Genomic DNA, 25,544 nt, shown 5'->3' with positions numbered 1-25,544 from the left:
AGAGTCCTGGTTGTGCATTTTGCAGGAGGGAATTTGTCTCATGTTTCTCGCCATATAAACTGGGATTATGGGTTATTAGGAGGAAGACCATTTTCATCACATCACAGCAAGGGTATGTACTATCAACATGATTTATGACTCAACCATTCACACCTGGCTATGACCCTCTAATGTTTGTCAGGTCTCTCCACTGTAAAGTTACTTTCCCGTCCTCCCTCTTCCACGCTGTCCTCTCTGAAAGGAAGCCCACACCTAGCAAGGCATGCTCTCCCTTTTTGAGGGTGAATTATCTACACAAATTATTTAGAATTCTCGTGCATAGGAGATGTGTCCCCTCCTCCCACTTGTTAATTTATTCAGTCAGTTATGTAATTATGGACTCATGGCTATTATTTTATCTTTTGGGTTGTAATTTAATATTATAAGATTTTGTTGCTCAAATTGTTCTAGCTTTGACCATTGGAAACTTTTTCAGTGGGCTTCTGTGCTCTTTTCAAGTTCTCTTTCAACTTTTAGCAACATTGTGGGTGTTTTTGTTTCTTGTTTTTTAATAAAGTATTTCTTTACTTCCTATGAAATGCTCTAGACTGATCTTGTATATTTCCTGTCCCAATCCTAGAATCAGTCATTTCTTCAAGGAGCTCTGATTATTTTTGTTGGAGAATCCTATTAAAAACCGAGACCTAGAGGCCCCAGGCGCAGTGGCTCATACCGTAATCCCAGCCCTCAGGGAGGCTGTGGCTTATAGATCTCTTGAGTTCACAAGTTCAAGACCAGCCTGAGAAAGAGCAAGAGCAAGACCCTGTCTCTAAAAAATAGCCGGGTATTGTGGCTGTAGTCCCAGCTACCTGGGAGTCTGAGGCAAGAGGATCACTTGAGCCCAAGAGTTTGAGATTGCTGTGAGCTATGATAGCGCAGCACTCTACCAGTTGTAAGAAAGTGAGACTGTCTCAAAAAAAACCCCAAGACCTAGACACTATGTGTGCACACATAATGTAACCTTCCATGTAGGGCCTTTTCAGCTGACAGAACAAAAAAAATATATAGATATTTTCATTTTTTTATATTTAATCTTTGATCCATTTGGAGTGTATTCTGGTATATTCTCAGATAGGATCCTGGTTAATCTTTGTCTCAGCATCATTTATAAAATAATCCATTCTCCCCACTGGTTTGAGATGCCACTTTTATAATTTATTAAATTTCCATTCAAAACAGAAGCTACTTCTATTTAGTCCATTGGTCTCTCTGACTATCCATGAATGAGCAGCACATTGTTTTAAGTAGAAGACTTTATTATATGTTTTCATATGTAGTAAGAATAGTTCCCTCTTTGTTGGCCTTTCAAAAAAAGTTTTACTGGAAAAAAAGTTACTTTGAAGAAAAAATGTTTGTCTAATGCCTAAACATTTTTTGTTGTTGCTGTTTATTCATGTATGTTAGAGGTGGGGTGTCACTATGTTTCTTAGGCTGGTTTTAAATTCCTGGGCTCAAGTGCTCCCCCCTGCCTCAGCTTTCCAGGTAGCTGGGATTACAGGTGCGAGCCTCAGGACTTGGCCCTAAACCCAGTAGAACCTCTGTAAGTTGACCACCCAAAGGACTGTAACAAACGGATCAACATAAGGAACTAGGCCTACTGTACTGATACATGTATGTGTTGTGTGTCCAGTCTGTGGAAATTAGGTCAGTTTAAGGAGGTGGCCAATGGAAGGAGGTGGTCAGCCACAGAGGTTCTACTGTGTTTTTGTAGCCCCTTCTTGGTGGTGGGAGAATGCTGCATGCAGAGGCCCAGATCTGACCACACGAGCATTAAACGGAGACGCTTTCACCTCAGGCTTCTTTGTTCACCGACAAACAGGGGTGGCTGGTGAGCCAGAAGCACCACTGTCCCAGTATGGGAATCTGGGGCTATAAACACAGACCAGCCTTCCTCTTAAAAGGGTGTCAGGCAAAATAGGGGCTTTCTCAACTTGAGAGGGAATGATTTCTCAGAACCTTTTTTTGAGAGGACAGAGAGAGGCACGAAAAGCTCCTTGTCAGACATCTTTTGTTGTAGGGCGTTATTTTTGTGATCAATATATGTTTTTGAACATCCATTGCTTTCTAGAAACTTGATACAGTTTCCAAATACCCAAAGAAAATAAGCACTTGCTTTCCTTTGGAGGGCAGCCTGGGTTCAGAGAGGCCTGTGTCCCTCTTCCTCCTGCCCCCACTGAGGCAGTGTGGGAAAGAAATGGAAAACAAGCAGCGCCCTGTCCCGGAAGCCAGGGCCTCGACAGTCCGTAGATTCCCCCCTCCAAGGGCTCATGGTCCCCTTCCTGCTGTAGACATCCGCCCCCACAAATGCAAGGGTGCCAAGGTGGCCGTTCAGCTTCATTATCTGGGGAAAAAATGCACGCAGCGCCCATAATGTACTGACACAGGCAAGAAGAGCTGCAATCCGCATGCGGGGCTGGCCCAAGGATGCCTCATCTGTGTCAAGGGAGAAGCTCAGATGGAGGTCAGGAGCCGCTGCCTGCGCCTCCATGAGGGAGGCAGCAGGGCCCCAGCTGTCCACGCCCCTGAAAGGCAGCCTGGGTAGCTGACTCCTGGCTCTGTCTCTAAGGACAAGAGAACTCCAACAGGAAAGGAGGTGTCTTTCCTGGGCTGGGCCAGGAAGAAGCGGCCTGACACATCCAGATGGTCCCTGAACCCATGGCCAACCTTGTAACCCCCCCAGACTGTGGGCCCAGCCTGACTGAGACCCAGAGAGGATTTGTGGTCTCGTGGCTAAGTCTTGCTTTGTTTTGTTATGTTGACAGCTAAACTCCTGACTCCAGTTTTGGGGTACCTCTTTCACTCAGAGCTAGTGGGATGATGTTTTGGGAAAGGTGCTTCCTCCAGCCCTCGCTGGGCTTTGTTGCTCTCTCTCTCTTTTTTTTTTCCCTGCGAGTGAGTCCTCTGATGGATTTGTTGAGCCTCCCACTTAAGGCAGCTGAGCTTCCAGTGACTGTGGCTTTCACAGAGGGTCCTGACCTACCCTGACTCTTGTCAGCCTGCAGGGGCCCTCAAGGCCCCCACAACCCCAGTGAAAAGAGGCTCCAGGAGACCTGACTCCACTCAGTGGGTAGGTGGGTGGGCCAGGGCTTTGTAACCAGACCTGGAAGATGCAGGAGGGTTTCAGACGCTTCAGCGGCTGATGTCTGGAGATCAATTAGAGATAATGGCTTTGGTGGACTCGAAGAAGCATGGCCAAGCTTTTTCCTGGTTGTGATTGTGTTTACCTCATTAACTGGCTTTTTTTTTTTTTTTGAGGGTGGGAGGTGCTGTGTTGCACTGTACTCTGTGTTGGCTGCTTTGTTTTGCTTGGGGTGCCTAGGCGTGGACCCCTGCAGGCGGGTGACTCCCTGCCCCTTTCAGATTGAGAGACAGAGGCCCACAGCTTCTGCCCAGCAGACCCTGGCCCCCGACACTGAGTTGTGTAGTTTTCAAGAGATTTCTTCCTCTGTTCATTTGAAAATCATTTAAGTTCCTACTATGTGCTAGATGCCCCTCCAAGCGCTGGGAACACAACAGTGAATGAGACAAAGTGCCTATTTTCAGCACCTCACAGTCAGTAGAGATGACATATAAATCAGTATGAAAAAATGTGCAAAAGTGAGAAGTTTGGGGCAGAGAATTAAATAAAATCCAATAAGATGACAGACTGTGCCTCTGGATGAGAAGACCTCTCTGAGGTGGGATCTGAGCCAAGACCTGAATGACGAGCAGTGGTCAGCCCTGTGGAGATGAAGAGGGAAGGGCCTTCCAGGCAGCACAGACAGCAAGTGCAAAGGCCCTGAGGTAGGAACAGAAGGGGGCTTGAATGGAAGGAGTGAAGGGGAGATATGCTTTTGACAAGATTGAGTAGTCTACAGAGGACAGTGCTTACGGGGCCTGTCAGCTGGGTACAAAGTTGGTGGTGTGCAAAGTAAAGGGTCATGCATCTTCCTCTGCCAAAGGACAGTGGGGCCTTAACCAGGTGTCATAGCAAGCGGGGATGAACCCCCAAGAGAGAGTCCAGCGACTTTGGTTCTAGGTGTGGTCCTGTCCCTGAGCAGCTGCCTAACTTTCACTTCTCTGGGCTACAGCTTCCCTATTACTGGAATAGCAGGTTTGGGTCAGACTTCTGTGGTTTTCAAAACTTGCTTTTTGACAGAAGAGCCCTTTCTTCAAGGGCCTCTCTTCTGGGGAGGGAGAGCATCAGATAGGCATGTTGCTGGCAAAGCCAGGCAAGGGGCCCGGAGCTCTCCACCGGCCCTCTCATCCCAAGCAGCTCTTGTCCTTCCTTCACTATCCCAGTAGCAGGGCCTGGACAGCCCTGGGCTTTGGGCTAGGGTGCTGGGGTGAGCTGAGTTCTCCGTGGTAGAACATGGGTTACAGAGCCCATGCCTTGCCAGGCCCACGGTCATTTGAAAGCTTGAGGATTTAAATGGCTTTAAGTACTTCAAGAAAAAATAAGATAGGAACAGAAGAGACTCTTTAACTGGGATACTATTGTGGCTGAGGGAGTGGCCGGCACACCTGTGCAGTAGCCTTGCCACACCTCCCTCCTGCAGAGTCCATAGGTGAGGGAGCTCAATGCTTGTGGGCCACCAAGCACCACAGGGTGCACAGCAGCTGTCTGAACACAGCACCCCTGTGTCCTCTTGAAAGACCCAACACTCTAGACAAAAGGCCACATTGGACTGTCAGGGCCTAGCCCTTTAGTCCATCCACAGACAGGAGCCAGTCAGGAATGCTTTTGGCCACAAGTACAAAACCCAGCTGACTGCAAAGAAAAACATGAGGCTATTTCACTCCTGAAACAAAGACAGTGGAGGAGCTGCTAACATCTGCGACATGCAGTTGGAGTCTTTATGAGGTCATGGACTTTTCCCTCATGGTTGCAGGTTGGCTGTTCCTGGTTCAACCATCTTATCCACATTTCAGGCAAGAAAACTATGGGAAGGGGTAAAGCAAATGTCTTCCCAGAAAGTTGCCAAAAGACTTCTGTTTTTTTTTTGGTTGGGGATTTGTTGAGAGTATAAGAAACCTGGCTACACTATAGTATTTGTTAGGTAAAGTCCCTCTTATAATTGTGTCTTGCCCCCAAAAGGTGTGTCACACACTGAGACCCCCACCTTCCTCCCTCCTTCCCTCTCTCCGCTCTTCCTTTACCCCACCTCCTTCCCCGAAAGACTTTTCTTGACATCTCATCAGCCACAACAGGGTCATGTTTGCTCCCTCCCAGCTATAAGGGAAGCTGGGAAAGAAAGAATTTCATTTTTCCACCCTCCACAATTGAGAAGGACAAAGGAAAATGTTGGTTCTGGGTGCCAAGTAAACTAGTCCACAGTATCTGTTGTGGCCTGGGCACCATTAATTGAACTTGACCATGACTTCCAGCATTAAGGCTGCCAAAGGCTTGGGCAGGGAAAAAGAATAGTAAGGAAAGGAAACGGGGAAAGTGGGGAGCAAGGAGAAGCAAAGAGTGTAAGGCAAGGACAACAAGAACAACCGTGGCTCAGGGCCTTCTGCATGCCAGAGACCTCGCAGACACAGGACTCAACTCCTCCCAACACAGGAAACAGGCTTGGCTTCAGGGAGCTTAAGCAATTTTTTCTGATGTCATACCATTAGTGGGAAAGACAGCCCAAATCCCTCCTACATGAACACTTTATTTCCCAAGGGAAGGGCTTGGAGAAGAGAAGGGAGAAGAGGGTGACAGGCAGGGAAGGAAGAGGCAGAGGCCACAGTGGCACCAGCATAAGCAGCTCCACAGGGACAGGCCAGGTTTGCTTTTCTCGCCACTCCGTCCCTGCAGCCGCATCAGGCCTGGTAGGGGCCCATCTGTACTTGCTGACTGATGGCTGTATTGTTACGTAACCTAGGTTTCACATCAGCATCATTAACCAGAATTAGGGATTGGGCAGGTGCCACCAGTTAGGCACCACTCACGGCAGCCTTCAAAAATAAGTTCCTGTTATTCCCCCATTTTAAAGATGAGAAAACCAAGTCTTAGGCCAGGCCGAAGAAGGGTGTGAATGCAAACAGAATCTGTTGCCCATCCTCCGCTCCCTGGATCCAGACACCAGAACAGTCTCTGCAGCAGTTCTGGCTTTAGAGCCTTTCACCCGCTGCCCCACCTCACCCCATCCCCCACACCTGTGGGCGCTGCCATGAAGGGAGCTAGGGTTGAAGCAGGAGATGCTGCCTGCCCCTTTCTCTTGGTAACTTGCCCCATTTCCCAGTGTGGTTTCCTTGGAATGGGTAAGTTAGTGTCTCAGAGCCTGCAGAGGAACCATCACCTGCTACAGGGCCAGCTAGTTGCACTCCATGGGGCTTCCAAGTCTCAGCCTCCCTCAGGGTTTGTATCAAGAAGCCCAGGGGTCCACCAGGGTCCGAGCACCTGGGAGCAGCCCCTGCCCATTCCCCACCCCGAGGGAAACCTCTGGCTCGCTCTGCTGGGTTCCTCTTTCTGCTCCACTGCAGGTCAGTGAAGTACATTCCACATGGTCCGGCTCGGGGGTCTGACAGTAGCAGGGGCCACCTGCACACCTCAGTTCAAACCCCAGCATGGCCACTGGTTCCTAGCTCTGTGACAATCTCTGAGGGCCAGTTTCCTCACTACTGGGTGACTAGGTGAGCCACTTACTCTTCCTCCCAGAAGTCCCTAGTTTTCATGTGCACACTGGCAATTAATACCAGCCTTGTTATTTGGCAGAGTAAATAAGCTAACACACACACCACCCAGCATGGGCTCCTGGCACAGAGTGGGCTGCTCAGCCGTGGGAGCTGGCCTGGCTTTTTTCCTTTTGTAAACTTTCACTGGAGTATAACACACATACAGAAGAGAGCCCGTATCGCCAAGTGGACAGCTCAGTCCATTTCTGCAAACTGACCCCCTCTCCTGTGACCAATCACCAGATGAAGAAACAACACCGTCCCCACCCAGAGACTCCTGGTGACCCTTCCAGTCACTATCGCCAGCAAAGGTGACCACTGTTCTGACTTGTAGTAATATAGGTTAGTTTTGCTTGTTCTAGAACTTCATATAAATGGAACGTACAGGGTGTGCTCCTTTACTCACAAACGTAAGTGTGTGAGCATTAGCCATATGTAGCATGAGTCAGGAGTCAGTTCCTTTTCGTGCACGATGTAGGGCAGTGGTTCTCAACCTTTCTAATGCCACGATGTATTTTCATTGTTACAAAGGGGTCGCGACCCACAGGTTGAGAACCGCTGATTTAGGGGAACTGATGATCATGGGTTTACCCAGCCTTCACTGGTGGACAGTTGGGTAGTGCCTGCTGGGGGCTGTTGTGAATAGCGCTGCCAGGACCAGTCTCGCGTGTGTTCTCCAGGGGATGTCTGTGTTCATTTTGTTGTGTATACACCTAGGAGTGGGAGAGTGCTGGGCTCTGGCTGGCCTCGGCATTTTGGCCGAGCCACTCCAAAGGTAAGCTGGGGAAGAATAGAGAGGAGGCAGGAGCTACAAAGTGTGGCCCATGTTCAGGACAGGATGTTTAGTTCACAGCTCTGTCAAAGACTTCAGGGCCAGGCTGGAAGTGGTGAGTCCCTCCAGGATGCAGAGTCGGAGACTCTGCTATCCAGGAACCTGTTCCAGCCCTAAGAGTGTAGGGTCCAGCTGGGGAAATGAGTTATAATGCAGGAACCAGGAAGTACCACAAGCATATTAAGTGACAGCAGACTAATTAGACCTGCCACCAGCCAGTGTTCTGTCAATGTGGCACTCCGAAGTCGGAGGGGCCTTGAAGGTATCTTTGTTGACAGTCCAGGCACCTTTCCACCTAGTGAACACCCACACACCCTTCAATGCCCAACTTCAACGCCACCTGCTCAGTGGAGCCCTCCCAGATCCACTGTCCTCCCCACACCTTTGGTACTTCCTAGCAGGTCTCATTATTGTCAAGTACAAACTGAATACACCTCTTGTGGCCAGCACACAGATCAAGAATCCATGTGGTCATTTGTTTAATGTCTGTTTTTTCCTTGCTGGCTGGTAGGCTCTTTGTGGGCAAACCTGCATCTATGTTGTTCATTGCTGTGCCACCTGCCCTTATCATGGTACCTGGCACATGTAGGGGCTCTGTACTGTCTATGGAAAAAACACATATCTAAAAGCATGCATGATCAAAGGCGTGGAGGGGTCAGTCATGACTGACTGGGGGGACAGAAAATGGTGAGTCTGTCTGCAGCAGAGTTCTCATAGAGGAACAAAGGAGGTAAGACCAGCAGGGCTGCAGAAGGCCTCAAATCCCTGTCCAGAGAGAGCTATAACTTACTTCTGCCAGTAACTGGGAGCTACTGAAGATTTTGGATTAAGAGAGTGACATCACCAGAGCTTCATTTAATGATATTATAAACCAAGACATTTCTAAAAAGGAGAATAATGAAATTGTGATTTTTACCTTTTGTCATGGTTTTTAGGAGAGTCTTATTTCAATGAATCAGGCTCATTTAGTTATATTCCTAATGGGAAATTTATCTAAATAGAGAAGGAATGAGGAAATAGCACTGGACTATTTCTCCTAGATTTCAGCAAAAGTGTCAAACTGACTCTGAGGTGGCAGCCAGCTGTGCAAAAATCAGCTAATGTTTAGAATGAATGGATAAGCTGAGCTACTGCCCAACCCACAGATGAAACCTTTTGAATCCAAGTGTGTGTGAAGCTCCCTCTGTCATCCTCTTTCCACTTGTGGCATTCCTCCCATCTTGTTTGGTTCAGAGTAGATGTCACCTCTTCCAGGGACCTTCCCCTCCATCCCCCTCAGGAGAAACATCCTCTTTTCTCCCTAACTGAGCAGCACCTGGAGAATCCCTTTGCTGTGAAACTGGTTTAATTGTCCTTGTTATGGTGGAAGGAGGGACAGTTCATGGGGATTTGGGTAGAGGTGAGTGCTAGTCCTATCAGAGATGGAAACATATATTTATTTATTTATTTATTTATTTTTGCAGTGTTTTGTTTTTTTTTTTTAGCTGGGGCCAGGTTTGAACCCACCACCTCCAGTACATGGGGCCGGCACCCCACTCCTTGTGTCACAGGTACCACCCAAAACATATTTTAAAGTTACAATATTGAGACAGGAATAGAAAGACCAATAGAATAGAATGAACGATTCCAAAAATAATGGAAAAGTGTAGTATAAGATGGCCTTTCTAACCAGTGGATAAACACAAGTTATTTTTACTTAGAGGTTAGTACTGAGATAATTGGATGGCCATTTAGAAAGATATAAGCTAGGTCTCCGTTTCATAGAGATAAATTACAGATGGAATAAAGATTTAAATGTGATGAAGATATAAATGTTCCAGAAGAAAACACAGATGAATTACCTTTATAATCTTAGAGTGGGAAAAAAAGAACAAAACAATTTTGTTTAGACCTGAAACCCCAAAGCCCTACAGGAAAAAAAAAAATTAATTGGAATATATAAAATTGTAAAATTTCCATGTGGTTGAAAAAACCTATCATAAACAAAATAAAAAGATAACAAAAGGAAAACTTAGTATTTGCAAAATATATGACAAGAGGTTCATTTCCTTCCTTCCCAAAGAGTTCTTAAAAGAAAGAAAGAAAGAGAAAGAAAGATAGATGAACAATTCAAACAGATATGGGTGAAGGATGTGAACAGGTTCTCAAATATATATATATAAATACAAGTGGTGGCTGGGCGGTGCCTGTGGCTCAAAGGAGTAGGGCACCGGCCCCATATACTAGAGGTGGCGGATTCAAACTGGGCCCCAGCCAAAAATTGCAAAAAAAAAAAAAAAAAATACAAGTGGCCAACACACTTGGTACAAAGAAACATGTACTTACATTCCCAAATGAAAAGGGGCAAAGGAAAGTAAGTCACCATTTTTCGCTTCCCAGATTGGCAAAGACAAAAGAGATTGCTAATAGTAAGCACCTACGGGAGTGCAGTGAAATAGAATGCCAGGTACTGCTTCTGGCAGGGTAAACTGGACGGCATTTACAGTTGAGAAAATGTACAATCCTGATGATGATGATAAAAGCTACCATTTACCAAGTACTCCCTCTGGGGGAGAAGAGGGAGTTGCCTTTTAAGATGTAGCCTCAGCAGTCACACACCCTCATTTCCACAACACCCCATTGGTTCCACAGCCCTGTGCAGTGTGATGGAACTAGGGTGTTACACCAGGAAGTAAGGCTCTTCATGGCTACCACAGTATGTAATATCAAAGGGGAAAATTTGGATCTACTATAATAGATGAGGAAACTGAGGCTTAGGGAGGTTTAGGTATGGTATTCAAAGTCACTTGTTGGGTGGCGCCCGTAGCTCAGTGGGTAGGGCACCCACCACATACACCGAGGCTGGCAGGTTCGATCCCAGCCCAGGCCAGCTAAAGCAACAATGACAGCTGCAACAAACAAACAAACAAAAAAGAAAGTCATTTGTCTAGTTTCAGAGCCAGGACTTGAACCCATCCTATTTGGCTAGACTCTTTCCATTTGATCTTCTCACCGGTTAACCTGAGACCATTCTTGCTCCTTTATAATTTCATCTCCCGTAATCTAAAAATGTAATTTAGATTGCATCATTTCTTCGCTCTTAGAATAAAACCTACACACCTCCAGGTGGTGTTCAAGGCAGGCCCTGCTGCTCTCTCCCATGCCCACATTGCTGTAGCAATGCTGGTCACCTTTCTGTTCCTCAAGGCCTTTACACCAGCTGTCCCCTGTCAGGAAGACAGTGACCCCAGGTCTTCACCTGGCTGTCAATATCTGCCATCTAGGAGTCAGGACATGTCAGTTTGTACCTGGGAGGCACCTACATGACCGCTCAGGCCAGGGCCCACCCTCGCCTCCATTGTCCATCTTCCCCACCCCTTATCTCCACCTCACTCCTTACATCCTGCGCATTGCATTTAGTTATTTCTCTTTAGTCTCATGGTTTAGAACAGAGAAATTAGTGACAACAATGCTTGGGCTATTGTGTTGTAGAGTTTCTCCTGATTTCCTGTCCGATTGCCACCTCCCAATCACATTCAGGTGTGAACTGTGTTGAGGGAACAGACGGCACAGGTGACGCTGTGTCTTCTGCACCCTTTTAGCAGGTGAGCACATCATGTCAGGTGGCCCCACTTTGGGGACTGTTGAATTTGGTCACATGGTTGGGAGGTGTCAGATAGTTCCATTATGCAGGTACGCTTTCCCAGCATTAATAAGCAATTTGTGGGGATAAATGGGTTTTTTAATGCTTTGACATGCTTGAAGAGTGCCCACTCTGATCACACTAAGATCCTGTTATTCCTAATAGTAGCATACACCCCTGGGTCCCATGGCCAGGCCTCCACTTTGCTGCTCAGGAAGCTCCCTAAGAGCATATGCCAATCACCTGTTTACAAAAGCACCCACTGTTTGTACAAGCTGGATGTGACATGAGCTGCACATGGGAGCAGCTTTCTCTGCTGACATCTCCCACCAGGCTGGGGCCTGAAGAAGGGACACATCACTGGGAGAAGTGGTGGTCAAGAAACTAGGTCACCCAATTCCTTGTTGGGACCCATGCTGTGGCCACTTTAAGGATAGAGGGAGTTGTTTAGTGGCACAAGGACACAGAAAATAATCTATACAAGGTTACTTGAGGAGTGGCAGCTCCTGCAGGAATAAGGGAGATTTCTGTGGGCTCCAGCGCACGGGAAAACTCACCTAATTCACAGTGCTGCTAAACAGCCAGGTTTCTGCAGGGCTCTCAGCTGCTTTCTGCAGGTTGAGCAGGGCTGAGACTGTTTTATCTCAGGGATGGTAAATGAGTTCACATTTCATGCCTAGAGAAAATCACTGCTCTGCCCTCCTGGGCGGCACTTGCTCTCTTTTATTAGTCAGAGAAGAGGTGGATTATCTGGGTTCAGTTCCACCTTTGAACTGCAGTTGGATTTGGCTTTATATTTCAAGGCCAGATGTCCGCCACTGCTGTGAAGTAGTAACTCAGGCCAGGAGAAGTCAAAAGTCTCCAGAAATCCCGAGCCTGAATTATCTCATTTTCAGAGGGAGGAAGGACAGGTCTCCCTTTGGAAACACATTTCTCTGATGAAGTGAACAGTTGAGGCCACGAATTCATTCTAAAAATCATTCCTGGACACCAACACGTGTGGTGGTTGAGGTAATGACGCCTTCAAACTGCCCTACACTCCAAAGGATGAGAAGATCTAACAGAAAACTGAGGCGAGTGAATCGATTTCAGAAATAAAAAGGTGTTGATGAATAACATGGTGTTTAAACTCTCTTTTAAAAGAAAGTGTGAGTTTCATATTGACAGAAAAATCGTTAGCGTGCGCGGAAGGAAGACTGTATGCGGGTAATTTGCTGTATTGTCATCTTTTAATTTTTCTGATGGGCGAACACCCCTCGGAACCTGTGGTGCTGTACTTCCAACTCGCACCTGTAGAGGGAGCGCCGTTTACCGCAGATTGTTCACAATGCAAAGCTTTCAGAGGAAGAAAGAAAAAGGCTTTTTACAGAAAAAAAGTTGGATGGTTAAAGGCAGTCTGTTTCAAAATTGCAAACAATCGCTGTGGCTGTCTCGTTTTCTCTTCTCCGCTGGTTCCGCTGTGAATGAATTGTAGCGTGAAGAAGTCAGTAGAAATTGCCCTCCTTTTCGTATGCGAACAGAAAAATAAGGAGGTGGGGCCGTTATTGGGGGTTGTGGGGTTTTTTTGCCATTTTCCCAAGGAATTGCACGAGGGTAGCTCCCCCTCGTGTGAAAGCACAAGCTTTTTCTAGGCTCACGTGTTGTAACGGAGGGTTTGGACAAGGGGGCATCTGCCCCTGACCCATTCTCCCCGTCGGGTCTAATTGCGCGCTACGGCTTCGGTCCGAGGTTGCTCAGAGGTCCAGCCCACCACACGCCGCGACGCCCCATCGCGTCTTCTCTTGCAGCCCGGGCCGAGAAGGGCCGCGGGCCGGGAGGATCGCGTCTCTGACCCGCGTGGGTCTTCCCTCTCGGCGACACTGCCTCCGCCGACAGTGCGCGCCCAGGTCTGAGATGGAGCAGCTTCTCGGTCTCATCCCCTTACTTTGCAACTGTAGCTTGCGAGCCCTCCGGGTCCCGCACCGTGCGGTCTGGTGGAGCACAGTGACCCGCGGACCGGGGCGCCGAGCAGGCTGCGGGCGCTCGGGATCGAAAATGTTTGGGTCGAACAGGTGAGCGGCTCCTGGACAGTCGGGAGCCCGCAGGGAGGCGGGGAGAGGACAGCAGGGGAGGGAGTAAACTAAGTGGTGGGAAAGAGACAAAGGAAGAGTGAAGAGGCGAGGTGGTGCGGATAGGGGGGAGGGGGCAGCCGGTGGGCAGCGCGCCGAGGAGCTCGAGCTTGAACTTGATCGAGACAGGGAGGGGGGCCCTGAGGTGGGGGTTGGGGCCCAGGCAGAGAGCCTGCCACGTGCCTGGCTTTCCCAGAGCAGGATCTGGCTCCCACCGCCCGGGTGACTGAATCCCCAGGCCTGGCAGCCCCGCCCAACGAGTACCCGCGTCCCCCAGGAACCGAGCGACCGAGAAGGGATTCACCGGGGTCTAGGGCTGCCCAAAAGCCCCAGGGCGCTGAGAGTTCCTGACTGTGCCTGAGTCACTTTCTTCGGGCCAAGTCTCCCTCTCCTGGCCTGAACGCAGATAGCCTGCCGGGAGCCGGCTCTCTCCCACCTCCCCCCTGCCGGACCCAAGACAGCGGCCTCCGAGAGCTTGAGGTCGGGCACAGAGCCCACCGCCTTCTTTCCCGGGCTCAGCCCCCCACAAGGATCTTCCTCGTAGCACTTCCCCCTTAAGAGCGCTCTCCCCCCGAAGCGCACGGCGGCGCGTCCAGCGCGCCCTCATCACCCCCCCTACCTGGCCCAGCGCCCCCTCCTTCCTCCTCCTCTCCCCCCGCGCCTCTCCCTTCTTTCTCCTCTCCCCTCTCCCTGGGTGCCTCCTTTCCCTCTCACCCCCTCCCCCCGTGCCCACTCCTCCCTCTCACCCGCCCCTCCACCCCCTCCTGCTGGCGCCCTCCCTGCGCTCCCCTCCCCCCGGCCCCCGCCCCGTGCCCGGTCCCGCCCCCCTGCCCCGCCTCCCCGTGCCCGGTGCCCCCCTCCCCCCTCCTCCCTCCCGCCCGCGGCGCCGCCGCCGCCGCTGCCGCCGCCGCTCGCCTGGGCCCTCCCCTGGCCACCCCCGCCCCCGGGCCGGGCAGTGACGCGCCGCGGCGGTGCCAGCCCCTCTCCCCGGGCGGCCTCGGCGGCAGCAGCAGCAGCAGCTGGAGCTGTGGGGCTGTCACCGCCGCCCGCCCCGCTCACTCGCGGATACCGACCGCTCATCTCCGCCTCGCATCCTGCCCAGGTACGGAGTCCGGCCCGGATCCCGGCGATCGGGCCGTTTCCGGGCCCTTGGCCGCCGCCCCCCTCCTTCCACCGCTGCCGCCGGCCGTTGAGCTGCGGTTAGCGGGGCGAGGGCTGGGGGGGTTCCGGGGAGGAGGACGCAGGGGGAGCTTCCTGCGCCGGGGCTGAGGAGGGGGCGCGGGGGAGCGGCTGCGCCCTGGGCGGAGTGGGCTGGGGCGGGGGGCTGGTGAGTGTGGTGGAGAGTGAGGGGGGGGGCAGAGAAGGCTGCACTCCGGGGGCCGCGGGGTGCTGGAGTAGTGTGCCTGGGCCCCGAGTGCCCCGGGTCGCGGGGCGCACCTCACTCCCGGGCCGTGCGCGCCGCCGGTCCTGGGGGGCGGTGATTGTGTGCGCCGCGACGCGGTATTGTGCTGCGGCCACACGGTTTGCGGCGGGCTCGGCGCGGCGTCCCGGGGAGGAAGGCGTTCGCTGGCGGCGGGGTGGGGGCCGGGCTCGGGTTGCCTCCGCGGTCTAGGGAAGGGAAGTGGACTATGTTTGGGGATGTGAGGACGGGAAGCGTTGAGTGCAAGGGAGGGGTGCACTGCCACGGCGCGGGGAGTTGAGACCCGGTTTACAGAGTTGAGCCCACTTCGGCAGGCCCCCGAGGGGACCGAGTGTTCCTCTCAGGTGTGTGGTCCGATGGGAAGCCGCGGGCGTCGGCAGCCCCTGGCGAAGGGGCACACGGGGCGGGGGCAGCTGGCTAGCCTGAGGTCGCACGCCAGGGTTAAGTTGGATTTACACCTCCGTCCGCTACTCTGCTCCTTCCACCTACTCCTTAAGGGCCGGACACTTTGGCTGGGGATTGGGGGGGGGGGCGCGGGGAGGACGACAGAGTGCAGTCCGCAATTTTATTGCAGCCGCTCGGCTCCGAAGTGACCCTATTCCCACTAGGAGTCGCGTTTGCTAGAGTCCGGTAGCCCCTACCGGCCGCGCTTCCTGGGGGAAGTTCTCATTAAGCCTCACTAATTAGCATTATTCCTGGAGAAAGGTTAAGGTTAGACCGTCCTTTTCCTTACGGGAGGCCAACCTCCTCCTCCCCATTCCCTTCTCCCTCCCCTCTCCCCAAGAGCACAAAAGCACAAAAAGAAAGTGTGAGGAGGCACAGATCAATGGAGAAGCCACAAACCCATTAATTCAAATGGAACCTCCCCCCCCCCCAAACATTGATTTTCCTTTCTGTCTGCTCTGAGGGGAGATGAATAACCTCCTGATTTCACCTGAAATGGTGTTTGGATTCTGTGATTTCCTCCTCTTTCTGAGAAGGATTGTGGCTTGAAATAGATTCTCCCTTGAGATAAAGCCCTACTTATCCCAGAATCAGCTGGCAACCCCAGCCTGCCCCCACCCCACCTCACTCCCGCACACCAAGGGGGTGTGGGTGTGGGGAGAGGTGTTTAGCGGCTCCCACTACTCTTGTTGGGAGAGCCATCTCTGTGATGGGACCAGATTCCTGTCTTGACCCCTAAAACACACCGGTTTCTGGGTGGTGAATTGGTTGGGGAAAAGGCCCATAGCCTGGGCCCCAGTGGTAGTTTAGCCCCCAGATAGTAAATGACCCCTTCATTGGAAAACTATTAGGGCCTAAATGTGCCCTTGAATAATATCAAGCTCCTGTCTAACCCAGGCTCAGGCTGGGCTTGTTTTATAGAGTTAGGGTAGGATTTTAAGATAGCAACTCCTACACCCCCTGCAGGAAGGCTGGGTGACAGGACGAGCACTCTAGAGCCGTGCTACCAGCTGAGAAGGCTGACTTTGAGGAACTTCTTGTGGTTGCTACCTGGGGCTTCATGGAGCTGGACAGCCTCTGAGTTGCTCAAGAACTTTTTCTCTTGTCTGGGTGTTTTTCTTGGAAAGACAGTCCTGCAGGGGATTTACTCCAGACCTCTTTTCGACTGAAAAAACCCTGTCTGCTGAAGCACACCTCTCTAGTCTCACTTTTAAAGAGACCCCCATTAATGGCTGGGCCTGGGGATGTCAGGCCCTAGTGGTGAGGAACGCTGCAAAACAGCCAGTCGCCTTTGCCTAGGAACAAAAGCCTGTTTTACACTCAATACACTAGTGGGAAGGTGTGGAAAATGCTCACTCCCAGCACGCAGGCATCCATTACAGCAAGGACAACAGAGTGTCCATATGTATATCTGACAGACAACTGTGTGCGAGGGAGAGGATCCCTAAAGTGTGGCAGGTGATTGGCTGTGTCTCAGCCCTCCCAGCTTCCCGTTTCCCAGAAGAGCTTGTGCTTGCATGGCTAGTAAGCAGAAGAAGCATGGCAGCAGGAAGGAGCAGAATTGTGCAGGGAGTGTCCCCGGAAGGCTGGTCTCCCCTCCCTCCTCTGGTGACCAGGTGGGCTTGGGGTGTAGCATGAAGCAACAGCCTTGGAACTCCATAGCACCCAGGAACTGTGGCTCAGACCACCCTCATATTTCATTTGTGTAGCCCCTTCATGACAGGGACTTGAACCCTCGCTGCTTTAGATCCTGTTTTGTTTTGTTTTGTTTTCATCTTCCATTAATAAGCCATCTGATGAAGCAAAGTGGTTAAGTTGGGGTCAAATGTGGTTCAGCACCTTCTTGGCATGCTCAGAAGGTGTGTGTGTAATGCTCGCCAACATAGAGACGAGGGGAGAATCGCCTGAAAGGGGCCTGTGGGTGCTCCAGCAGGAGGTGTTCACCAGGGGGCTGAGAAGCTTCCCCAATCTTCTATGTCCTGGTGCCCACCAGCCTAGGATAGAGCTGGAGCTGGGGCAACTGCTGAGCCTGGTGTTTTTCCAGCAGGAGCTTCCTGAACAAACCTGGGGGCTATATAGAGAGGGGTCTGTTTCTTACCTAGCTCAGAAACATCGCTGGTACATCCCCGCCTCTCCTCTGAAACACACACCCAGGGCTCCTGGTCAGGGCTTTTAGCTTACAATTGCACTAAAGTCTCAGCAAATCCTCCTCTTCTTTCTCAAGCAAGTGGTAGAGATAGAATTACAGCTCTGAGGAAAGGCCTGGAAAATACTGTATGAGGCACGCCCCGAGTCCTGGAGGATGCAAATGGCTGGACTTCAGAGGCACCAAGAACCCTGTTCCAGAGAAATTGACCCCAGTTGTAAAATAATCAGGTTACTGATAGCACCTGCGCGTGGTTACAAGCCATGGATACAGGCCTGTTTCCACCATTTCCCCTTTGGTCTCCTGTTTTCTCCTCCACCTGGGCTGGGCAGTAGCCGTGCTAGTTGCCTACAGAGGCTGGGTGGAGAGAAAATGAACCTGCCGATGAATTTTGGACTGGAGATAAGAGCAGGGAGGGTCTGGTCAGCTCCTCTTCCTCTGCCCAGAGGCAGGGCTTCCAGGTCAGGGTGTGTCCCAGGGGCTGACTGGGTGCTACCCACTTGCCAGTCCAACTCTTATGTTCCTTTTCTACAAGGCATTTGGCCTTGTTGCCCTGTGACCTACAATGGCTTATTAAGGATTTGTTCTGTAAAATTTAGATTCAGTCAAAAGGCGGCAAGTCAAGGATCCTGAAGGCCACATGTGGCCCCAAGGCCGCAGGTTCCCCACTTCTAGCTTAGGCCATTAGGTACCAAATAAATGATGAAATTTTTATTGCCAGGTGGGCAAAGCCACAGGCTTTAGGGTGTCCAAGGGCAGAGGCTAGAGGAACCAAGGAGAGCTGGCAGGCCATTCATATGGAATCTGGGGGTCCAGACATACTAGATTTGCACACAAGATTTTATTTTCTCTTTTCTTTTTTATTTATTTTTTGCGACAAGAGTTTCATTTTGTTGCCCTCTGTAGGGTGCTGTGACATCACAGCTCACAGCAACCTCAAATTCTTGGGCTTAAGCAATTCTCTTGCCTCAACCTCCCAAGTAGCTGGGACTATAGGAGCTCGCCACAATGCCTGGCTATTTTTTTTTTTTTTTTTGTCATTGTTGTTTTAGTAGGCCCTGGCCAGTTTTAAACTCACCAGCCCCAGTGCATGTGGCGGGTACCCTAACCACTGACCTATGGACGCCGAGCCACGATTTTATTTTCTAATGAAAGTTTTGTTGTAGTTTGTAAATAGAAAGGGAGAAATTAGTAGCCCAAATTTCCTTGAGATTTCAGAAGAGAAAAGCAAGAAGGACCTGTGACCTCTGGGTGAGCTAGTGAGAGCCGCGAGTCCCTACACAGGCCTAAGGCCTGGCTTCTCTCAAACCTGTACCAGGGGGCCCTCAGGACATGTGTTAGCATTTTCCCTCTGCTTAGTCTTGTGGATGGGTTCTGTACTGTGTTTGCTGGTGATTGCCTGTGTGATTAGCCTGCTTCTCCAGCCTTGGCTCAGGGGGTGAGTGGGGACTAGAGTTATAATCAGCCCCTCTGAAGCTTGCAGGGTGGGGAGTGGGGCTCTCTGCTGTGCTAGGCAGGATGCAGAGGGGTCTGGGGAAGGCTGCCTTTCCAGGTCAGCCCTGAAAGTGTGGTGGATGGTGAAGATATCTATGTAAGTCTGACCAAAACTTATTTTTATGTTTTGTTTTGTTTTGTTGGAATTTTTTTGGAGACAGAGTCTTACTCTGCTACCCAGGCTAGAGTGCCATGACATCAGCCTAGTTTGCAGCAAACTTACACTCTTAGGTTCAAGCAATCCTTCTGCCTCAGCCTCCTGAGTAGCTGGGACTATAGGCACCCACCAAAATGCCTAGCTAATTTTTCTATTTTTAGTATAGATGGCGGGGGGTGGGGGGGTGTATCTTGCTCTTGCTCCGGCTGGTCTCGAACTCCTGAGCTCAAGCAATCCTCCTGCCTCAGCCTCCTAGAGTGGTAGGATTAGGGACTTGATTTCTCACTTTAAAAAAATTGCTATAGCAGTCAGGCTATTAAAAATCTTAGATGGAACCACTCTTCAGAAAACTGAGGTTGGTGTGGCAGAACCCTGGGGGCTGTGGGAAAACTCCCCAGGGAGCCAGAGCAATTAAGTAGCAGGGCACAGGGTCCCACAGCTCCTCCCCATCCCCCTTGGTACCTACAAGTGGATTCAAATTTTTACCTGGTCCCTTTCCCTAGATACAGAGGCCTGGAGCAAAGGAATCCCACCTTAGTTATCTGTGTCCCCAGCACACCAGCACAGAGTAGGTGCTCAACTCATTGAGGAGACAGAGTGAACATGTGTGAGCGGGTTGAGTTCCCTTTGAGTTTCATCTTGAGAGGCTTTGTCGGTAAGGAATCGGGTTCTTTGGATTGAAGGAAGGTGTGGTGAGGTGGCCCATGATGTGATGACACTGTATTATCTGCTTCAGGCACAGACTGCCTGGGTTCCATACCCCAGCAGCTGGGCCAGGCCTCCAGGGGCAGCTACCAGAGCTGGAGCCAGGCCTAACATGGGTGTCTATGTTATGGGGCCACTGCAAGCAAATCTCACACAACCCTTGCCCTGAATTCCCACACTGTGGGCCCTGGATGCTTTTTATTCTCAGGGGATTTTGATTCCGGGGTGAAATACAGCCCATCTCTTTCCAATGAGACATTTCAGAGTAGGGAAGGGTGGAGGGGGCCATTTTGATGGACATGTCAGCTATCTGAGCCGGAGGCACACCGGGCTGTGTGAAGAGTGGCTGGTGGCTGCGGGAGGGGCATGTTGCAAGGTTGCTCACTGCTGCTGGCTCGCCAGCCAGCACCCCAGCTTTTGTATGTCTTCCATTCAAGAATTATGTGCAGTGGGACCAGAGTCCTTAATTGTCAAAGCAGCACCCTCATTAAACAAATCATCCTAGGCAATTCAAAGATTCAGCGAGTCTCACTGGCCTTATGGGGGACACACACAGCCTTGGTCCCTACTCTTAGAAAGACCTAAGATCTTCTGGGGAAAGACAGGCCAGAGATCTATAATACAGTGACATGCTATGGCTGAGGGATGCAGCTGGGAATCAGGATTGTGGTGCCCAGCAGCAGTGTGGGTATTAAAGGAGGGTCAGCTCCATCAGAGGCTTGGCAGGGGTTAAGAGGGGGTGTGTGGTCTTTTGTATTGGCACAGACCTGGCTGCGCTGTTTGTTGGCTCATGACCTTAGGCGAGTGCCTCAACCTTTTGAAGCCTTGGTTTCCTCATCTATAGAATGGGGCTGGTAACTGTAATTGCCTGGTGTGCCTGTGGTGAGGGTAAAATGAGAGGAGCCTAGTGACACATGTTGCCTTCTGTCATTATTTTGAAATTGGCTGAGTGAGGTCAGGGTACAGGGCCTTCCATGCTGCTCCCAGCCGTTCTGGCTTTTTCTGTTCCTTGGTGAGCCCCAGTGTATTTAGTGGAACGCACTACATGACCTTCTCTGAGCCAGAGGCAGCAGGTCAGCCCTACCAGATATGTACCTGGGAAGGGGACAGTCCTATGTAACTACACTGCCCCTGTGTGCTCACCGCTCCTGGCCACAGTGGGCGCCTTGTTGCTCCTCAAACCCGGCCTCGTGTGCCTTCTTGCTGTGCCTGGACCTGGAATACCCACTTTCTGGCTTCCTTCAGGCCTCCGCTTAGTGTCTCCTGATCTGGCAAGCGCAGTTCTGCAGGTCACTCCCATCTTTCGCTGCTTTCTTTTGCTTTGTCACCCTCATTATCCCCAATGATATGTGTATGTATTTTTCTGCTTATTGTCTGTATCTCTCCCAGGATGGTATGTGCCAGGCAGGCCAGGAGTCTGTCTTGTCCGCAGCTAAATGTCCCAGCATCTAGAAGGGTGTGTGGCCCATAGTAGGTGCTCAGAAATACTTATTGAAGGAATGGATGGTGGCTCGGCGCCCGTAGCACAGTGGTTACGGCGCCAGCCACATGCACCAAGGATGGGGGACTTGAAACCTACCCGAGCCAGCTAAACAATGACAACTGCAACAAAAAATAGCTGGACATTGTGGCGGGCACCTGCACTTGGGAGGCTGAGGCAAGAGAATTGCTTAAACCCAAAAGTTGGGGGTTGCTGTGAGCTGTGACGCCACATAGTGACATAGTGAGGGTGACATAGTGAGACTCTGTCAAAAAATAAATGAAGGGGGTGGCACCTGTGGCTCAGTGAGTAGGGCGCCGGCCCCATATATCGAGGGTGGCGGGTTCAAACCCGGCCCCGGCCAAACTGCAACAAAAAAATAGCCGGGTGTTGTGGCAGGCGCCTGTAGTCCCAGCTGCTCGGGAGGCTGAGGCAAGAGAATCGCATAAGCCCAAGAGCTGGAGGTTGCTGTGAGCTGTGTGACGCCATGGCATTCTACCGAGGACAAGGACGATAAAGTGAGACTCTGTCTCTACAGAAATAAATGAATAAATAAATAAATAAAGGGAGGAAGGGATGAAGAGTTTGGAGTAGGTGGTACTTCCAAACACCCGCTAGTAGAGCACCCTGTCTGTGAAGTCATGAGTCTTCCTTTTTTTGGCTTCGACTTCGGGTCATACCCTGAGCATGGCACCACCAGGGCAGCCAGGAAAGCAGCACGGGGCCCAAGTAGAGGCCCTGTTCCCAGCTTCTGGTCCCCACATAGCAGGACTGCTTGCCCCTTAGGCCTTGCTCTCCATCTCCAAGGGACCCTCCCCCAGCTGCCAGCCTCCCTTTTACCCCCAACCCATGGAGTTAGCTGGGGGGGGGGGGTTGTTGTCTCTTTGTACCCTTTGTGCAGAGAGGCCTTTTGAGCACGAGTGTGTGTCTGTTCGTCTGCCTGCCTCTGGGTGTGAGAAGACAGTGTGAGTGAATATGAGTGAGCGTTTTCACGGAGGAAGGCTGTGGGTGGGGGTGCTTGTGTTTATGGAGCAGGCGGCCAGGGAGAGGATTGCAGAGCGAGTGTGTGTGTTTGTGTGTGTGTGTGTGTGCATGTGCACACGCATGGGGAGAGGACACTAGAGGACCGTGGGCTCCATCCCCCGAGGCTCTGAGTGTGCCTCTTGAAGACCCCGGGTATCATGCCCCTACTCTGGTCCTCTGGATTCTGTTGCACAGAAGCTGCAAATTCCAGGAAACTCCCTACCAGCCTGGGGTGGGGGAGGGAGTGGAGGCTAATCCACACTAGTTCCCTGGCACATGGAGCAGATGTGTCTGCCTCAGGGACAGCAGCCTAGGAAAGTTCAATCCTAAGTGTGTTTGCTCTCTATAAAGAGACATCCGTGAGGGGCCCTTGGAGAGGAGGCTTGGGGGATTGCTCTGCCAGAGGTCCTTACTGGGGGCCCACAGAGGCCATTGTATCTTACTGGGTGTATCTTACAGAGCTCAGGGTGTGGGAGCTGCTGGGTCATCTCTCCCTGGCATTTTACAGCCAGCTCCCAAATGCAGTTGCTCGCTGCTCCTGAGAGGCTGGGCCAGAAGGAGGTGGGGGCCTTTCCCGCGGGAGGGCTGGATTGAAGGGGCCCCGCCCCGGGGGTTCCCGGATGACTAGCCAAGGGCTCACTGAAGCCACAGCGAGGGGAGAGAAGCAGGCGTGGTCCTCTCTGGCAGGCCATCCGGCTGTTTGGAAGGCCCTGGCGGCCCCCCAGGCCTTCAGCCGAACCCCCTTTGCCTCCGAACCATGGCCCGCCCTGCCCCCTTCCTTCTCCACACTTCTGGGGCTGGCCTTTTCAGCTCTGGAAGCTACCCAAGTGCATATCTTTGAAGCACAGCAAAGGTTAGGAAGGAGGAAGACAGAAATGTCCTCTGGGCTGGGGGAGTGGGAGAAAGGAATTCCATGCATGCTCCATGGGAGTCAGGGCAGGCCTGGGGGGCGGTCAGCTTGGTGAGGCCCGGCAAGTCCTGCCACCCCATTCTGGCCACCTGGTACTGCGTGGAGTGAGTCCTCTTCCCCAGGCTGCAGACAGGGAGCAGGGAGCAGGGCCCTTATTTACAGTGCATTTCAACCTTGGCTCACAAGGGTAAGAGCCAGGCCCTGCCATCCGCCTCACAGGATGCGAGACCTCGTAATTGTCTTCAATTACAGACAGTGCGGGGCCCCCAGCCCTCGCTTCCGACAGGAACCAGCGTCCAGGCTACTTCCACAGGGCAAGAGGCATACTACCCAGCCCTCACTTCAAGGTTTGGTGACCTCTGGGGCACCTCCAAATGCCCACTGGCCCCAGGGGCCACCCAAAAAGCTGCCCTGGGCCTGATGAGAGCCCATCCCTGTTGAATGCCTGCCTTCTTTGTCCCTGCTCAGGATGAGACTTCTGTGAGCAGTGAAGATTTTGATATGAACGACTCCACATGGATGTCAGCTGACCCACACCTGGCCTCCAGCCTGAGCCCCAGCCAGGACGAGAGGATGCGGAGCCCGCAGAACCTCCACAGCCAAGAGGACGGTGAGTACCCGGGTGGCCAGAGAGGGCGGGGCTGTGCTCAGTTCCTAGTTGTCCTGAGGCAGCAGAGATGTGGGCAAACCCAGGGTGGAGGAATCTGGGCCATGGCCTCTGGGGGTGGCCCAGCTTGAACTTGTAGCTGCCCCTGGTGTTCTCAGCATCTGCCCCAGCCCCTGGTGGAGCCCCTGGGGACTGGCATCCCAAGGGGGTTATCATGCCTGTTTGTCTGCCTCGATGCTTATGGGCTTCTGGGGTGTGGATTTCAAAGTTACCACGGTTTAGGTCTGGGAAGGTTAACGACACGCCTGACCCAGAACAGCTCAGCCGCCCAGCAATGAAAACAAGAGCTGTGTTTCCACAGCTTGGTGTGAGGCTGTAGGAGGGGTCACCTGGTGAGTGACAGCTGTGCAGCTGTCCACATGTATCCCAGCCCCTCGGGATGAGACATGGCTGGCTCAGGAGAGGTCTGGACTCTCCCCTGGCCCCCAGAGCCTGCCATGCAGCCCCTCCCTTAGGGGCTTCCTTCTGGAGGGTAGAGAAAAGGGTCAGAAGTCAGACCCCTGAGGTTCACTCGAGCTCCCATGTAGAATCCCAGGCAGCTGGGCTCCAGGGCCCTGGCATCTGCCTCTGGTGACAGGGTTATGGGTAGAGGGGTAGCCTGCGGGGTTCTTATTTCCTGGGGGGAGGAGGTGATTGGGGGATGGGGGATGAGCTGGGCCTCAGAGAACTGGGGTGTAGAGCCACAACTAGGAGGGGGTCGAAGGTCGGGGCCTGGAATGTGGGAGGGATGTGTGGAGTTGAAAGGGGGTGTAATGTTAACTCTGTGAAACTACAGCCTTAGAGAGTAAATAAGGGGTAGGAGCCTTGCCGTTTGGGTCAAAGTTCATCTCTATGGTAGAATCCGCGCCTGCCTAACGACTGCCCTCCCAGGCCTGAATCCGGCTTTGTCTGGGAGGAGACCCAGCCCAAGCAGCTGGAGGTGTCTGGGCCAGGGGCTGGGGAGCCCAGGGAGTGGCTGTGTGGAGTGGGGTGCAAGGCTGCAGGAAAGAAAGGGCTTTTGTGCCTGATGCCTCAGGAGGTCAGTGCGACCCCTCGTGCTGCCAGCCTCCCAGACCAGTGCCGCCTTCCAGCGTTCTCACGGTAGCGTGGCGGGGACTGGGTAGGGCGGCCACATGCCATGGGGGGGTCGGGGGCAGAGAGGTGCCCAGCACCTGACCTCCCGCCTCGCCTAAGCTAATTGAGTCCACACCAAAAGGCACACCAAGGGCCACGCCAGCACCACTCAGCCAGGGGGCCCATCTGCCACATTTCCCCCGCGAAAGATCCAGGACTAAAGGGGGCCATGGTCCCCTGCTTGCTCCTGCCCCCAACAGGCCTTGTTGTGTTGCTTTCTTTACAACCACCCTCTGAGAGTGTGATCTCTGTCAGACACACTTCCTGGGAGGATTGGAGATTCGAGGGCTTTTAGCATCAAGCAGCAGAAGGTGTTTCTGTGGGCGCCAGAGTCTTGGATGTCTGCTGCCCCACTGCCCGGAGGTCAGCCCATCCTGGTGGGTTTGGTAGGTTTTGTGGGTGGTCTGTAGGAGGCCAGTGCAGGGGCAGCGGGGGGTAGGGAGGTTCACACCCTGACCCCTGGCCTCTTCAGGCCAGGGCTGAGCTGAGGCAGACTGGCCTTCTGAGAGGACAGGGTGGGCAGCAGTGCTGGGATGGGAGGCCAGTGATACCTGGATCTGACTGTTCACTCAGGCTGTGCCTGGGGGCCATGGGCTCCGTGCAGGCAGGCTGAAACTCCTGGGAGGTACGGAGCTTGAGGAGGCCCAGGTGCTGGTCTTAGCTCCGCTGTACTTTCTGGGTCCTCTGGTCTGTGGATAACCACTGTTTCTATTTAGAGTCGTGGGCTCCCAGAAGGTTT

At 52.2% G+C, this 25,544-nt stretch overlaps 1 protein-coding gene across 6 annotated transcripts in view; it reads left to right on the top strand.

The window, feature by feature from the left end:
- Positions 1-25,544, top strand: part of NOL4L (nucleolar protein 4 like) — a 133,530-nt gene that overhangs the window by 80,562 nt on the left and 27,424 nt on the right. The window contains exons 1-2 of one of the 6 annotated variants that reach the window (XM_053573959.1): positions 13,089-13,189; positions 23,494-23,635. In XM_053573959.1, coding sequence (XP_053429934.1) covers positions 23,527-23,635 — 109 coding nt within the window. In that variant the 5' untranslated portion in view covers positions 13,089-13,189; positions 23,494-23,526. Of the gene's footprint in view, positions 1-13,088; positions 13,190-14,139; positions 14,349-22,711; positions 22,969-23,005; positions 23,213-23,285; positions 23,373-23,493; positions 23,636-25,544 lie in introns of those variants that run through there. The other 5 variants (XM_053573960.1, XM_053573961.1, XM_053573962.1 and 2 more) reach the window with 5 other exon arrangements.

Source organism: Nycticebus coucang, chromosome 21 (genome assembly GCF_027406575.1).
Source record: "Nycticebus coucang isolate mNycCou1 chromosome 21, mNycCou1.pri, whole genome shotgun sequence".
Taxonomy (NCBI): Eukaryota; Metazoa; Chordata; class Mammalia; order Primates; family Lorisidae; genus Nycticebus; species Nycticebus coucang.
Note: the sequence above shows the minus strand (reverse complement) of the source record. Positions and strands in the feature narration are given on the sequence as shown.